The sequence below is a fragment of the Phycodurus eques genome, chromosome 18, assembly GCF_024500275.1.
Source record: "Phycodurus eques isolate BA_2022a chromosome 18, UOR_Pequ_1.1, whole genome shotgun sequence".
Classification (NCBI taxonomy): domain Eukaryota; kingdom Metazoa; phylum Chordata; class Actinopteri; order Syngnathiformes; family Syngnathidae; genus Phycodurus; species Phycodurus eques.
The window spans coordinates 4,514,260-4,528,300 of NC_084542.1; the positions used below are offsets into that span (position 1 = coordinate 4,514,260).

At 44.4% G+C, this 14,041-nt stretch overlaps 2 protein-coding genes across 13 annotated transcripts in view; one reads left to right on the plus strand and one right to left on the minus strand.

The window, feature by feature from the left end:
- Positions 1 to 7,006, plus strand: part of cdc42bpab (CDC42 binding protein kinase alpha (DMPK-like) b) — a 101,458-nt gene extending 94,452 nt beyond the window's left edge. For 5 of the 9 annotated variants that reach the window (XM_061704740.1, XM_061704741.1, XM_061704742.1 and 2 more), the window contains 4 exons: positions 3,518 to 3,635; positions 3,719 to 3,876; positions 4,372 to 4,446; positions 5,035 to 7,006. In XM_061704740.1, the coding sequence (XP_061560724.1) occupies positions 3,518 to 3,635; positions 3,719 to 3,876; positions 4,372 to 4,446; positions 5,035 to 5,166 (483 nt within the window). In that variant the 3' untranslated portion in view covers positions 5,167 to 7,006. The remainder of the gene's footprint in view (positions 1 to 3,517; positions 3,636 to 3,718; positions 3,877 to 4,371; positions 4,447 to 5,034) is intronic. The other 4 variants (XM_061704744.1, XM_061704745.1, XM_061704748.1 and 1 more) reach the window with 2 other exon arrangements.
- The window catches only part of fzd3a (frizzled class receptor 3a), a 32,729-nt gene continuing 25,117 nt past the window's right edge, over positions 6,430 to 14,041 (minus strand). For 2 of the 4 annotated variants that reach the window (XM_061704750.1, XM_061704749.1), the window contains exons 5-9: positions 13,172 to 13,471; positions 12,843 to 13,094; positions 10,749 to 10,897; positions 9,476 to 9,733; positions 6,430 to 8,460 (exon numbers count right to left, since the gene is read on the minus strand). In XM_061704750.1, coding sequence (XP_061560734.1) covers positions 8,205 to 8,460; positions 9,476 to 9,733; positions 10,749 to 10,897; positions 12,843 to 13,094; positions 13,172 to 13,471 — 1,215 coding nt within the window. In that variant the 3' untranslated portion in view covers positions 6,430 to 8,204. Of the gene's footprint in view, positions 8,461 to 9,475; positions 9,734 to 9,773; positions 10,898 to 12,842; positions 13,095 to 13,171; positions 13,472 to 14,041 lie in introns of those variants that run through there. The other 2 variants (XM_061704752.1, XM_061704751.1) reach the window with 2 other exon arrangements.

The following is a 14,041-nucleotide window of genomic DNA, read 5'->3' on the forward strand; positions in this document are numbered from 1 at the left end:
TTTCAGAGAGGTTTGAAGCAAGTTACACTGTGCATATACAGTGCCATCAGAAAGTATCCAGACCCCTTCACATTTTCCACATTTTGCTATGTTACAGACTTACTCTCGAGCTGATTTGAGTATAGTTTAAGAAAAAAATCGACATAAAATATCCTATAATGACAAAGTAAAAACATATGTTCAGGCAGCTGTGCACATTTATTGAAAATGTAAATATTTAAACATAATAGGTACATAAGTACTCACACCCTTGGCTTAATATTTTGTTGGCACACCTTTGGCAGCAATCACAGCCTCAAGTCTTCTTGGGTATGTCTCTACGAGCTTGGCACACCTGTTTTGGGGGCATTTCCCCCCGTTCTTCTTCTCTACAGATCCTCTCATGGTCAGTCAGGTTGGACGGGAAGTGTCGGAAAGACATTTTTAGGTCTTTCCAGAGACGTTCGATTGGATTCAAGTCCGGACTGTGGCTGGGCCACTCAAAGACATTCACAGGCTGTTCCTGAACCCACTCCTTTGTTATCTTGGCTGTGTGCTTTGGGCCATTGTTGTGTCGGAAGGTGACTCGACGCCCTAGTCTGAGTTCCAGAACACTCTGGAGCAAGTTCTCTTGAAGAATTTCTCTATATTTGGAAGGTGACATCTTACCCTCTATGCAGACTAGTCGCCGAGGTTCTGCAGCATAAAAACAGCCCCACAGCATGATGCTGCCACCACCATGCTTCACAGTAGGATGGAGTTAGCGAGGTGATGAGCAGTGCTTCTTCTTCTCCAGATAAGACGCTTACAATTCAGGCCAAAAAGGTCTATTTTGGTTTCATCAGACCAAAGAATTTAGTTTCTGCTGGTCTGAGAATCCTTATGGTGCCTTTTGGCAAACTGGGTTTAGAGGTTACGTACAAGTGCCCAGTCATTTGAGGAAGAAAAAAACATTTCCGCAACACGCAATGGGTTTCATCGTGTTCCCTAAACCAATCAGAGATAGTGAAGAGTTGGGGACCCTCCGTCTGATTGGCCATGTGTGTGTCTATGTGCGTCTGCAAAAGTATTGGAACGGCAAGGTCAATTCCTTTGTTTTTGTTGTACACTGAAAACATTTGGGTTTCTGCTCAAAAGATCAAGTTCAGAATTCCAGCTTTTATTTCATGGTATTTACAGCTAGATGTTAAAATGTCTTCCTGATCAAAAGGTCAATATGAGACAAAAGTTCAGAATTCCAGCTTTGATTTCATGATATTTACATCTAGATGTGAAACAACTCAGGACATAGCACCTTTTGTTTGATGCCACCCACTTTTCAAGTGAGCAAAAGTATTAGAACATGTGACTGATGGGTGTTTCTAGTTGCTCAGGTGTTCCCTTTTAGATTGATTGCTTAAACATCAGATAGTGCTTGTTTTTGGCTTTGGGTTTCACCTGTGAAAACTGCATTTGCTGTTATGCAAACATGAAGACCAGCGATCTGTCTATGGGAGAAAAGCAAACCATTTTGAAGCTGACAGAAGAGGGAAAATTGATAAGCGCTATTGCACAAACATTGGGGATAGCCAATACAATAATTTAGAATGTCCTGAAAAACTAAAGAAACTACTGGTTGTACTGAGCAACAGACATCGAACAGGTCGGCCAATGGTATCAACAGCAGTTGATGACAGAGACATTGTGAGAGCTGTGAAGAAACACCCAAAGACAACAGTCAATGACATCACTGCCAACCTCCACAGGGCAGGGGTGAAGCCATCACAAGCCGCTGTTAGAAGAAGACCTCTGCGAGAAGAAATATACAGGCCATAGCACAAGATGCAAACCACTCATCAGCAAAAAGAATCGGAAGGTCAGACTGGATTTTGCAAAGTACAGAGATGAGCCACAAAATCTTTGTAACATATTTTTTTGGACTGATGAGACCAAGATTAACCTCTACCAAAGTGATGGAAAGGCCAAATCATAGCAAAAGAAAGGATCTGCTTCTGATCCAAAAGACAAGCTCATCTGTGTAGCATGGTGGAGTTAAATGTCATGGCTTGGGCTTGCATGGCTGCTTCTGGAATAGGCTCACTAATCTTTATTGATGATGTAACTCTAGATGGTAGCAGCAGAATGAATTATGACGTTTACAAAATCATTTTGTCGGGCAAGTTACAGAAAAATGCATTCAAACTAACCGGGAGAAGCTTAATCATGCAACAAGACCCAAAACACACTGCCAATACAACAAAGGACTTCATCAAAAAAGTGGCAGGTCTTAGACTGTCCAAGTCAATCACCGGACCTTAACACAATTGAGCATGCATTTTACCTCCTGAAGAGGAGACTGAAGGGAGAAACCCCCAGAAACAAACAAAAACTGAAAGAGGCTGCAGTAAAGGCCTGGAAAAGCATTTCAAATGAAGAATGCAACAGTCTGGTTGAGTCAGTGGGTCGCAGGCTTGATGCAGTTATTGCAAGTAAGGGTTATGATACCAACTATTAAGTTATTCACTTTAAGTTAATTTAATCATATCTGTTCCAATACTTTTGCTCACTCGAAAAGTGGGTGGCTTGATCAACAGCGCCTACCTGAGGGAAGGACCTGGAAGAGGGTGGTGTCCACAGTGCATTAAGTTTCATGACGCTATGGACTGAGAAGGCGCCCAACAGGAAAGAATCCCCTGCTCTGAAATCAACACTTTCAAGCTTTACTGAAATTTGCAGTTGCCCACATGGACGAACCAAATGCCTTCTGGATTTTTCTTATTGATTTATTTGATTTGATTTGATTTACTTTTTTTTTTTTTTTTTTTTTTTGTCGGACGAGACAGAGATTGAGCTATTTCGCCGCACGGAGTATTTGGGGGAGTTGAAGTGAGGCTTTTAACACCTCAGAATACTGTGTGTTACGGTGGTAGGTAGTAGGATCATACGCTGGTGTTGTTTTGGTGGTACAGGCCCAAAGTGAATGGAATAATGAAAGGAGGATGACTACATAAAATGTCATCCTTCAATTCCGCTGTATAGGGAACGTCACATGACCAAACTCAGAAACAAATATGGTATACAGTATGTAAGCGTGAACAAAGCCTAAACATCGGCTATTGTCACCTTTGGTAGCTCTGTGGTGACATCTTGTTTTAAACAAAAGATAATGCATTTAAAGTTCTTGCGGGTGCTTTGTCCCATTCCACCAGTTACCCGGGTCAGAAGGAAGTGCTTTCCAGAAGTAGGTTGTGCAAATACTAGATTCGCATCAAATCAGCAGCTAGGCATCTGAAATTTGGACACAATTGAGTGTTCCAACAGGATAGTGATCCCAAACGCGCATCAGAGCTGGTTTTGGAATGGATAAAGCAAGCTCAAATGAAGCTTCTGAATTGGCATTCCCAAAGCTCTGACTATTGAACATTTGTGACCTGTGCTTAAGTATGCACCAGGACTCCATAATATTTTCAAACTTCAGTTTCTTCAGGTGTTTGCAAAGTTTTGCATTATCCTGTTGCATCTGTCTCATTACTTTTTGTGTGCGTGTGGCTTAATTTAGAATGTCCGCCTTCAAGAGAGCCGCGCAGGTTTCAGCGGTTCGGTCAGCATCCCTTCCATCACCAAGAACAGGGCCGAGCCGGGCCGCTCCATGAGCGCCAGCAGCGGACTGGGCATACGTGAGTGGCCGACGTCATCCCTGCCTTGTAATGCTCTCGGGCTTGCTCCTCGCTCCCTTCTGACGTGTTTGGCATCGTCACAGGCTCGTCCTCCCAGAACGGCAGCGCCCTGCGTCGGGAGCTGTCGGGCGGGAGCTACGGCTCGAAGCGGCAGGCCATGACGTCGCCCTCGGAGAGCTCCCTGTCCTCTGGTGGGGGCATGGACTGCGGGGATGCGCCCCTCTCCCAGTTTGACAGAGAGGTCAGTGCGCACCACTTCAGGAGAAAGAACTAAAGGGGGGAAATAGTCACTGATAGTCGAGCCAACAAGATGATTGTGTGTCTGCATGTGATCATAGTTGTTGTATATTCCCCATCCGCCACAAACATCCCGGCAGGCGCTTTACCCCCCATCCCCGTGTTCCAACCCGCTGATTGGTCAGCGCCCTGTGATGTCATATTTCTGCAGCGGCATCCACTTAGGCGGCTCTTCCCGGTCTTGCCTCCCTGTGGTGTTGCGTTGGCTGGGTTTTAGCTTTCCATCGTGTCACTTCCTGTTCTGTGAAAGGAAAGTCTGTCATGTCACGCCTCATGACAGTAAGCGCTGTAGTTGTTTGGTTATGGGTGTCTTCTGCCCCCCATCTAAACAAGCTTCACCGCCACTGCCCCATTTCTCACCTCCCTCGCACCCTCATCCCGCCCCCACCCCAGCATGGTGTCTGTGGGTGCGGCGCTGAGTCTGAACTCTCCTCTGCAGTGGCAGGCAGTTTCGCCGTCGGAGAAGACCCCCGATCTGAAAAGGGCTTTAAGGACCTTGCTTAGTAAGATGAAGGTAATGTCGACAACTGCAACGACGTACACCCGACACACAAGCGAGAGCACCCCACAACGCGTGCGTGTGCATACCAGCGCACAGCCTCACTGTGATGAATGTGTGCTAAGTCCACTAACGTACCCACGTGGCACTCCGGGGCATCTTTCGCCAGAGCATTTCAGCTCGACTGACAATTCTTTGACTTCACGCTTGGTTTGTTGTCTGACGTGCGCACGCAACTTATATCGACCTTTCCCACTCTAGTCCAGTCAAGTGGATGCACCTCAGCTCAGTTTTGAGCTCCATGGAAAAGGATGTGAACACTTAAGTACAATTTGTATTTTTAGTACGTTTGAAAAAAATCTAAAAGGGAAGAGGAAAAAAAAAAAAAAAAGACAGACTACAGAATTCATGTTAATATCAAATTAAGGGAATGAATGAAATCTCAAATAAGAATGAATTACTTGTCGTCCTCCATTTCCTGCCATCATCTGTGATGACCCCTCTCCATGTGCATCGAGGGGATGCAAAAGAGTAAAAATAAACATTGTTGTAAATGCAGTATTGTTTCAGTTCTAAACTTCTTTTTTTTATTTTGTCTTGCAGGACTCTGACTCCCCGCGTCACTCGACGGCCTCGAACAGTTCCACCTTCAGCAGCCCCCCCAGTCCGGCCTCGCCTCACAAGACTAAGTCCTTGTCCTTGGAGAGCACTGACCGCATGGGCTGGGACACATGAGGCGGCCCGCCCGCCTACGCCCACACCAGCCCGCCGACCCAGCGACAGCACACGACTCCCCTTCTTCGTATCCCCCTTCACCCCCCTTTCTACGCCCACACAACCGTACCTCCCTCCTTTCCTCAGTGCGGAATCACACAGGTGTTTTTTGGGGGGAGAAGTGGTGTCCGAATCAAACGCTCCTTTCTTTTTAGCATCGACCGACCCCACCCTCCCTGCCTCATTCAGATGCAAAGACAGGAAAAAAAAAAAAAAAAAATGATTTGTACTTGTACATAGGAGCCTTTTGGATATTAGGGGACAATATTTTAATTTATTTATCAATTCTTAGACGAGAAGCATTAGGTTTGCTTGGTGGCCCGAAGCAGACGAGCCCCTCCTCCTCCCCAACCAACCTGCAGACTTTGCTAACACTAAACTTCCCACTAATAAGACCGGTGACTTTATGATCCGTTTTCCTTCCAAAATAAAGCTGACGACCTCATCACTCATCTTCAATGGTCCAGTGTAAAGGACATTCCAACCACCACAATAATGTACATAGGTTCAAAGTAGAGAGTAATATATGATAAGGAAATACTATCGAGAACTGCACGGGAAAATATACTTTTATTTTCCTTATTTTATTCTCAAGTGATTTGGGGTTTTATTCACTCAGAATCCATTTTAAAAAATTTCTTTTATTGATTGAGTTGCGATTTTCCACTTTTTTTTTTTTAATGATACTTCCCCCACCCCCCCGGCATTTGAGTGAAAATCTGGATGAACATGCATACACACTGAGGTTATGTTAATGCGGCCAAATGCCTTGGTGTGTGCGTGCGAGCTTCATTAACTCCGCTTTGGTAATCCAAAAAATGGCACCGTAAAAAAAGAGGGCAACATCGGGCTTTGGGCGCAGCCTTTGCTTGTATTGAACAATGTTGTTTCGATCATCTGCTCATGTACGAGAAAAAAAAGTGTGGTGGAAAAAAAAAGAATGTCAACACTGTGAGGGACCGCTTTATTGTTTGATAACTCCTTATGGCCTCCCACTCACAACCCAATCTGCTTCTCATAGCTCTGACTGTTATCTTGTTTTGTTTATTGTACTGGTGGATGCAAACTGTCCCTAAACATGACACTAGCACGTGAATATTGAACTGAAATATTCACTTCACTACTTCTAATGTGCGAATGTGTCACTGTTCATAAGTACGGTTGTCAGGGAAACAACAAATACATTGTGGTCATTCCTCTGCATTCAGCTTTTTGAAAACACTATTCCACACGTGTGTGTGTGTTCTTTTTAGTTGAGTTACTAACAAAGGCGAATTGATTCTGATTGAAACTGTCTCCTGGTATGTGGAATGTATTATCTCAGAGGGAAGAGGACCTCTATTATCGGCCATTGTTGTACAGTTGAAATAAAATGATCCCAATGAAAAGAGAGACTAACTCAGGAAAAGGTTGGAAGCAATACGATGATTGATGGCAGGAACGAATGAAAACAGTTTTATGGCTGCTGTGGAGAGAAAACCGGGAAAATAGAAAAATCCATTTGCCTTTGCATTTCAGTGAGGTCTTATCTACAATACCTTCTATATTTTGCTCTTTCATATAATACACTTTGGTTGTGTTTCTAGGATTGCTTTGTAATAATTTGTACAGTTTTGCATGTTATAGATGAAATCATTTTTTTGGTTTATTTTTCTTTGGATTTGCTTTTTTTTTTTTTTAACGGTTTGGGCGTTTTACTGAGGATAACCCACTACAGGTGATGTAGAGTCTTTTTGCACAAAAATATTTAAGGTGTAAGGTAAAAAAAAAAAAATGTATGGAACTGGCTGCCACACTTCCGTGGACGACTCATATTAACCTGACTCCGATGTATTTCAATAAAGCGGAGGGCTGTTACAAATACACTGTGTGTGTCATTTGTGTAAGCAAGTAAACATGCTTGTTTTTTCCATTTATTAAAAAAAAATTTAAAAAAAGGAAAATTTGTTTTAACAGAACATTGTACATCTATGCACAGCTTTTAGCCACCAGGGGAAATAATGGTCTAACACGGGGGGCGGGGGACAAATGTTTGTGCTCAAGGTGATTTTTAAAACTGGAGAGATGGGCCATGTCATTTGTTAATGAGGTAAAGAAAAAAAGTGTATTTTAATAATTCACCCTCTTTAATTACACTAACCAATATCAAAATTATTGCAGGACTCTTGGTAATGTAAATGCTCAGTGGGCCATATGTGACCCATGAGCCAAACTTTGCCCATCACTGTAACTAGTACAAGCAATGACTATTCAGATTTGACTTGCAACCATTTAGAATAGCGGATGCTAAATTGTGTTCACTATAACAGATTGGGCGCTGTTGCTGAACATGATCTAATAAGATTGCGATCTTTTACCAAGATCCCAAATAACAGGATCAATCAACAATATTTCATGATAATTTTTGTTTTCTGGCATTTCAAAAAACGCTTGCACAAACGAAAAGGCTGTAAGGACTGTCATTTTAGAGCATTTGGCGCACACAATGGATGACTTTGTGCCCGTTTTTGCATGCGCAAACCTTTTAGTAAAGGTTTGCTGTTGAGGCTGTAAGGCAGGAGTTTGGATTCAGCCCTGACATTGCCAACTCTCTTTTTTTGTATCGCACATCATTTAAAAATTCTTTCACCAGCACATTCACTGAGCATAAAAACTTACAGAATGGAGTGATTTCAGCAAGCCGATGTACCAATATGAGTAATACTCGCACACTGCAGTCAGCCAGTGAGTCCTTACAGCTTCAGTCCATCCTCCTGTTCAACACAAAAAAAGGCCAACTAGTTGCTAAGTGGGAGCGAGTGACCATCGAGGGCTCAAAAAGGTGCAATAAAACCATCCAAAAAGTAGCCAGTGAGTCTTTGGATCTCTCATCAACCATGTGATTGACTCAGTCGTTGCGGATCAAGAATCCAAGTCCAAAAATCCTTTTCAAGTCAGTGTTTGGGATCGGCTAGTGAGGTCTGAAACACGTAAGGCCGAGCACGTTTCTGCAACATTGTTCATGCCATATCTTCCTCCAGCACCCTGTGAATGCCGTTTCCGGGGACCCCCAGCGCAGCTTGGGGGGCGCAGCTCAGGTCCCTGACGCTGCTGTGCCGCGACTGGATTTCCAGCAAGTGGGCGGAGCCGTGCCGCGACAGGCCGTCCAGGCGATTGGCGCTCTCCAAGTGTCTCGTGTGGGACGGGTCGTCCAGGTGGGGCATGCTGCCGTAGGGGGCGCGCTCATCTGAGGCTCGGAAGCTGGAGGCCGTGTATCTGGTCAACATGATGATGGAACACATGAAGGGGGAGAGTATGGAAATCTGTTTGAGCATTTATTCAATATCAATGATATACATCTTAAGGATGGACACACAATAAAAGGACACACTTTGACATACTAGTAGGACAACTACATGTTACAAGTGCAGGAAAACTGTGCACCAGTTGACATCTGCATGAAAGGAGTACTACTCCGTGACATTTTCTCCGATGGCCGCATACAGAAAAATCCCTGGATGCAAAGGCCACTTTGAAATTCTTCAACTTTATCAACATGCTAAAACCAGTCCCTCAATGAATAATATTTTGTCTTTACATATCAATATTGCATCAAAGCTGTCCATTACAGGTGATAAGACAAATAGTTCATGATTTTTCTGAATTTTGAGGTGGCTGTGGCCTTGTATCCCACCAGAATAGATAAACAACAGATAAACATGTAACAGATAAACAACTGTTAACATTTGTGCACCAGGCTCCGCTCTGTATGCTTGTGGCCCCGCCCCCCACAGAGACAAAGAGACTGGACGACTGACAAGAGGGTTTACGCCGTTCATTCCACTTGAAACAAACGTGGCCGGGTGGTGAGAGCCATGCGCAGAGTCTGAACCCTCTTGGCATCCAGTCTATTTCAAGGCCAGATACGAGGAAAACACACGGCAATGTATCCACGCTTGGAAAATTAACGTTGCGGGCTGTGTTCAATGTTATTTTTAGTACATGTCATAGGATGCAAAAAAAAAAAAAAAAAAAAAAAAAAAAGGGTGGTGGGTCGCAAATGGCCCGCTGGCCTTCGTTTGGACACCACTACTCTAGCGCTTCACTGGACATCACAGATGTCAAAAGATAAACTTTGGAATGGAGCATTTATTCACAGTACACTAGTTTTCATTCATAATTCAGCAACTAGTAGTTTGAGCATTTATCTGATATCCTACTAGTGCGGTGAATTGTTTTACAAGGGAGACCAAAAATTCTCAGGTCAGGAAAGACCACCTCGCGGACGTACCTGCCGTCTCGAGAGCGGCGAGGGCTGCCGTGGAAGCTGCTCGACCCGGAGCGGCCGCTGCGGACCGAGCCCGCCCGACTGGCGCCGCCGCCGGGGGGCTCGTCGAGGGCGGCCAGGTGGGTGGAGGAGGCGTGCGTGGACGTGCCCTGCGTGGACGTGCCCCGCGACTTCCTCGCCACGGGCGCGTGCGGATCCCTCAGGAGCAGCCGGGTGAAGTCGGGCTCCCGCAGGACCTGCCGGCTGTCGTTGACCATGGCGCTGCGGAGGGGCCGGGGGACGGCGGACAGGTGAGGGGAGCGGGACAAGGGGGGAGACGGGTGAGCGGATGAGTTGCCGGGAGACGAGCTCAACACTCCTCAGTCAGTTAGGAGGGGGGTGCGGACAAGGAGACGCTTTACCACGCAGATGCCTCAAAAATCACAAGGATAGAAAGACAACAAGACCAACACATGTACACACACCTCCACACAAGCACACAACACAAAACACTCACACGACACAAACCCTGACACAGAGACACACAAACTCATCAAACACACGCATGCTGACAGTATTAGTTTTTGTTTTTTTACTGTTAATTTTTGTTGCTTGTGAAGCTCGTAAATGTTATGAGAAGAACTAAACCTCAATTTGAATATTTGTTCCTTTGTTTGTATTGCTTTATTCCCAACAATCTATTCTGGTTATGTTGTCGCGTTTCTCTTGGCTGCCACGTGGATGTTTGATTTTTCTTTTGTCCGATCAGAATCCGATCCGTCTTAAACTTTATATTAAACTTAACAGTGGCGCCTTGACTTACGAGTTCAATTTATTCCGTAACCAAAATCGTTTTTTAATAACAAACACACTATATTGTATAGTTAATAACAAACACACTATATTGTATGAAAACATAATAAAAGAGAATATAAAGAAATAAAGAGGCTTCATAAAGCGCAATTGTGTGTTTGTTTACTATTGACGGTTCGTATTGTTGCGACATCTTATTGGTGATGTGAAGACGTGGATTAAGTCGGGGAAATCCCTCCGCGAGGTGCAAACGCACGGCCCGTCGCTCTATTTCAATGACGTCCAGCCGGCATTGGCTGCATCCGATCGGAGGATATCGGAAATGTCAAATCGCCATCGTGTACTTTGTAAATTGGAAACTTTTCAATTTGAAACATGTAAATCCCACCAAAAAGACAACAGCACACATCCCTTGTGATGTGGGTGAAAGGTGTGTGTGTGTGTGTGTGTGTGTGTGTGTGTGCACATTGCAGCATTGTCGTACTCTTTGCGTCTCTTGCCGTGGAAGAAGCCGGCCCACTCGAAGCAGGTCTTCTTGCTGCCCACCCAGAACACGGACGGAATCCCCACGATCAGCATCATCACGTACTTGATCAGGAAGAGGGAAAGGTCAGGACGAGTGCTCTGCTCCACCTACGGGCAACACACACGCACACTTAGGTGTCACACTCAACAAAAGGGTGGACGTACACAATCGCAAGTTGTCCCACAGGACAGCGTGAAATTGTTTACGTTCGTTTGACAAAGCTGAGGATGAACACTTACTCAACTGTATTTTGTTGGTAATTATGGAAATGTAATGTTTTTTTATACTGTATTACACTTTCATTTATACCATGACAACTGTCAATTGTTATAATGATACTATGTAATGCAATTATTATTATTATTATTTAATTTTGATTTTGTCTCTCGAATACACACATACAGTTGAAATAAAATTAGAAGCGGTGAACTTCATACATCAAATACTTTTTATTACGTGTGTGTGTGCGTGCGTGCGTATGTGTGTGCATGTTTGCGTGCGTGCGCATGTTTGTGCGTGCATGTGCGCGCGTGCCATCGGAGATATCAGCAGAGGTCCTAGCCTGGAGGTGAGTTTATATAAAAGATAAATATATATAAAGGCACTGGGAGTGATCCCGATTGTGTGTGTGTGCGTGCGTGCGTGTGTTGATGATGATTATTATGAAGATGGGGGTTGGATGTGTACAGCTACTCTATGACAATGCGGCTGCCTCGAACCCAACAACCTCTTCCTACATAAACAAACACTCTGGATTACAGTGCTGCTCTTTTTTTGACAAAATTCCCAGATTACGCGTCAGATTAAGAGAACACCCTCCATCTCACTGCAGCTCCTCTGTGCGATTCGTTCTTCTCACAACAATCATTCGTCAACTCGTTGCAGGTCAGCTGCTGTCTCCAGGAGCACCCTGAGCTACTGCTACAAACACAAGGATGCTCAGTTGCACTTGACGCTGTCAGACCGCTATTAATATAATAATATGTTTATTTTTATCAATTCTTTATGGCACTGCATCATACTGAGAGCTGTAGCTAATTAATCATTTTGGAAGTCTTTTATTACTCCAACAACAGGTCAACGAAGAATAAGAAATACCTCACTGTGGGTTGCAGTGCATTTCTACATGAATGCTACTGTGTAACGCAATTGTATGGCTTTTAAAAACCTATTTTAGTGCAGAGAGAGAGACGGCATATACAGTAGAAACATTAAATGTACTGTACATAGGCGGTCAGAACATTGTGTTTTACTAAATATAGCGACAAAGTTGTTAACTTGTCAATTTGGTAAACCAGCTCCACTCTGTTCACAGCCATGTTGCTTGTGTACCTCAGCAGGGACGTTCTTTGAACTGTGGTAGCCACGAAGAACAAAAGTATTGACAAGGAAACTACAATCAATCAATAAAATGTATTCATTACTCAGCCATAGTTTTACCATGATAAATTGACAAGAAGAGTTTGCAAATGCAATTTACTTATCAGATAAGCTAACATTAAGCATAGCTTTATTGATTTCTTCTTTGATTACTATTCTTCGTTCTTCTTTGTATTTTCCGGCAGTCCTGGATGATCTGTGGCACCGTGGCACAGGTCAGTCTTGGTACTACGACAGACATCTAGTTTGGGGGGGGGAGGAGACTGGCGATTGTCAGTGGAGATAGTGTTAGTGTAAGTTGTAGTTTACATGTAAATGCTGGTAACGGAATAGATGCACGCGCGTCTAAAGCATTCAGTCTGCGCATGTGCAAATATCACGGTCAAAACAACAATGGTGGACCAGTAATGTCTGTCCTCATAACACTTCTCCAGTGTACATGTACTATACATGCATCATATACTGAACCCACACATACATACACCAACGAAGGGTAGAAAGAAATGTAATCGGAACATGTGCATTGTGTTTCTTTATAGTGCGACATTGCTTACTAAGTTAGATTTAAGCAGGTCAGCATGTTAATTTTCATGAGCTTAACATGATGACAACACAACATTTCAGAAAGGGGAAAAAAGCAGTTGTTTACTGGTAAAGCATTGACAGTGTTACCTGGTAGGGACAGGGGATGTGGTAGTCTCGACACTTCTCCTGGACCCAAGTAGTCTCCCAGACGGTCCTGTGGCTGTTCTCGTAGAGGTAGCAGGCCAGAACGGTCAGCAGAGGCACCAGGTAGAGCACGGAGAACACGCCGATACGAATCATGAACTTGACCAGTTTCTCCTGGTTCTCCTTCTCCAGAGGGATCTCCATGCGGACACGGTTCAGAGCTGCGATTCCTGCTAGCAGCAGCACCACGCCCACCTGACCGATTAAGGGAGCTCTATTTCAGTCATCCTAGGAAACGGTGACATTTGCTCATCACACCGAGTCTTACTCACCAGCACATCCACTCCCAGCGGAGCCAGCAAGAACCAGCGTAGCGCCGGCAAGTTGTAGAGCCCCACAAAGCAAAGGCCGCTGACGCTGTCACCCTCGATCTTGTTCATGGCGAGCAGGCTGACGGTGAGCACGCCGGGGATGCCCCAGGCGCAAGCGTGGAAGAGGAGAGCCTTCTTCTCGATCGCCTCGCTACCCCACTTGGGAACCGCGGCCAGGAACCAAGTGATGGTGAGGATGACCCACCAGACGCTGCCCGCCATGGTGAAGAAATACAGCACCATAAAGAGAAGCGTGCAGGCCTGAAAAATGCATCAACATGGGGTGTAAAGTGAAGAAGGTGAGAAAAGAACGCTACACTGTACACCAGAAATTAAGTTAAGCGGATACCCAATCGAAGCATTACAAGACTTCATATTAACCACTTAATTTGTGATGATCAGGCCACTTATACTTATTTTGTTAAAAGAGTTAGGGTAGACTTATTTTTAAACTGGTCTTGATCATTTTTGCCAACCGTTCTTCACGGGTCTATACAGGACACAGGCAAGTGTGGATTTAGAGTTGTATCAGTTTAGCACCACGTTGTGCTGTAACATGCTGGGCAGCACTGAGCTCTACTGAAAGGCACCAACAGTTGCTGTTCCCACCGAACATTGGGAATACAGTGGCTATAAAATGTTTACAAACCTCTGTTCAAATGCCTGTTTTTTTTGACGTGAATGTGGTGTGACCTATAACCTGGACAACTCAACTGAAAAGATGTTTTTTTTTCATCATTTCCAGAGAGGAGGTAAAAATAAACAATTGAGATGTGGTTGCAAAAATACTTTTTATAACTGGGGTGGGATTGTGTTAAGAACTAACCAATC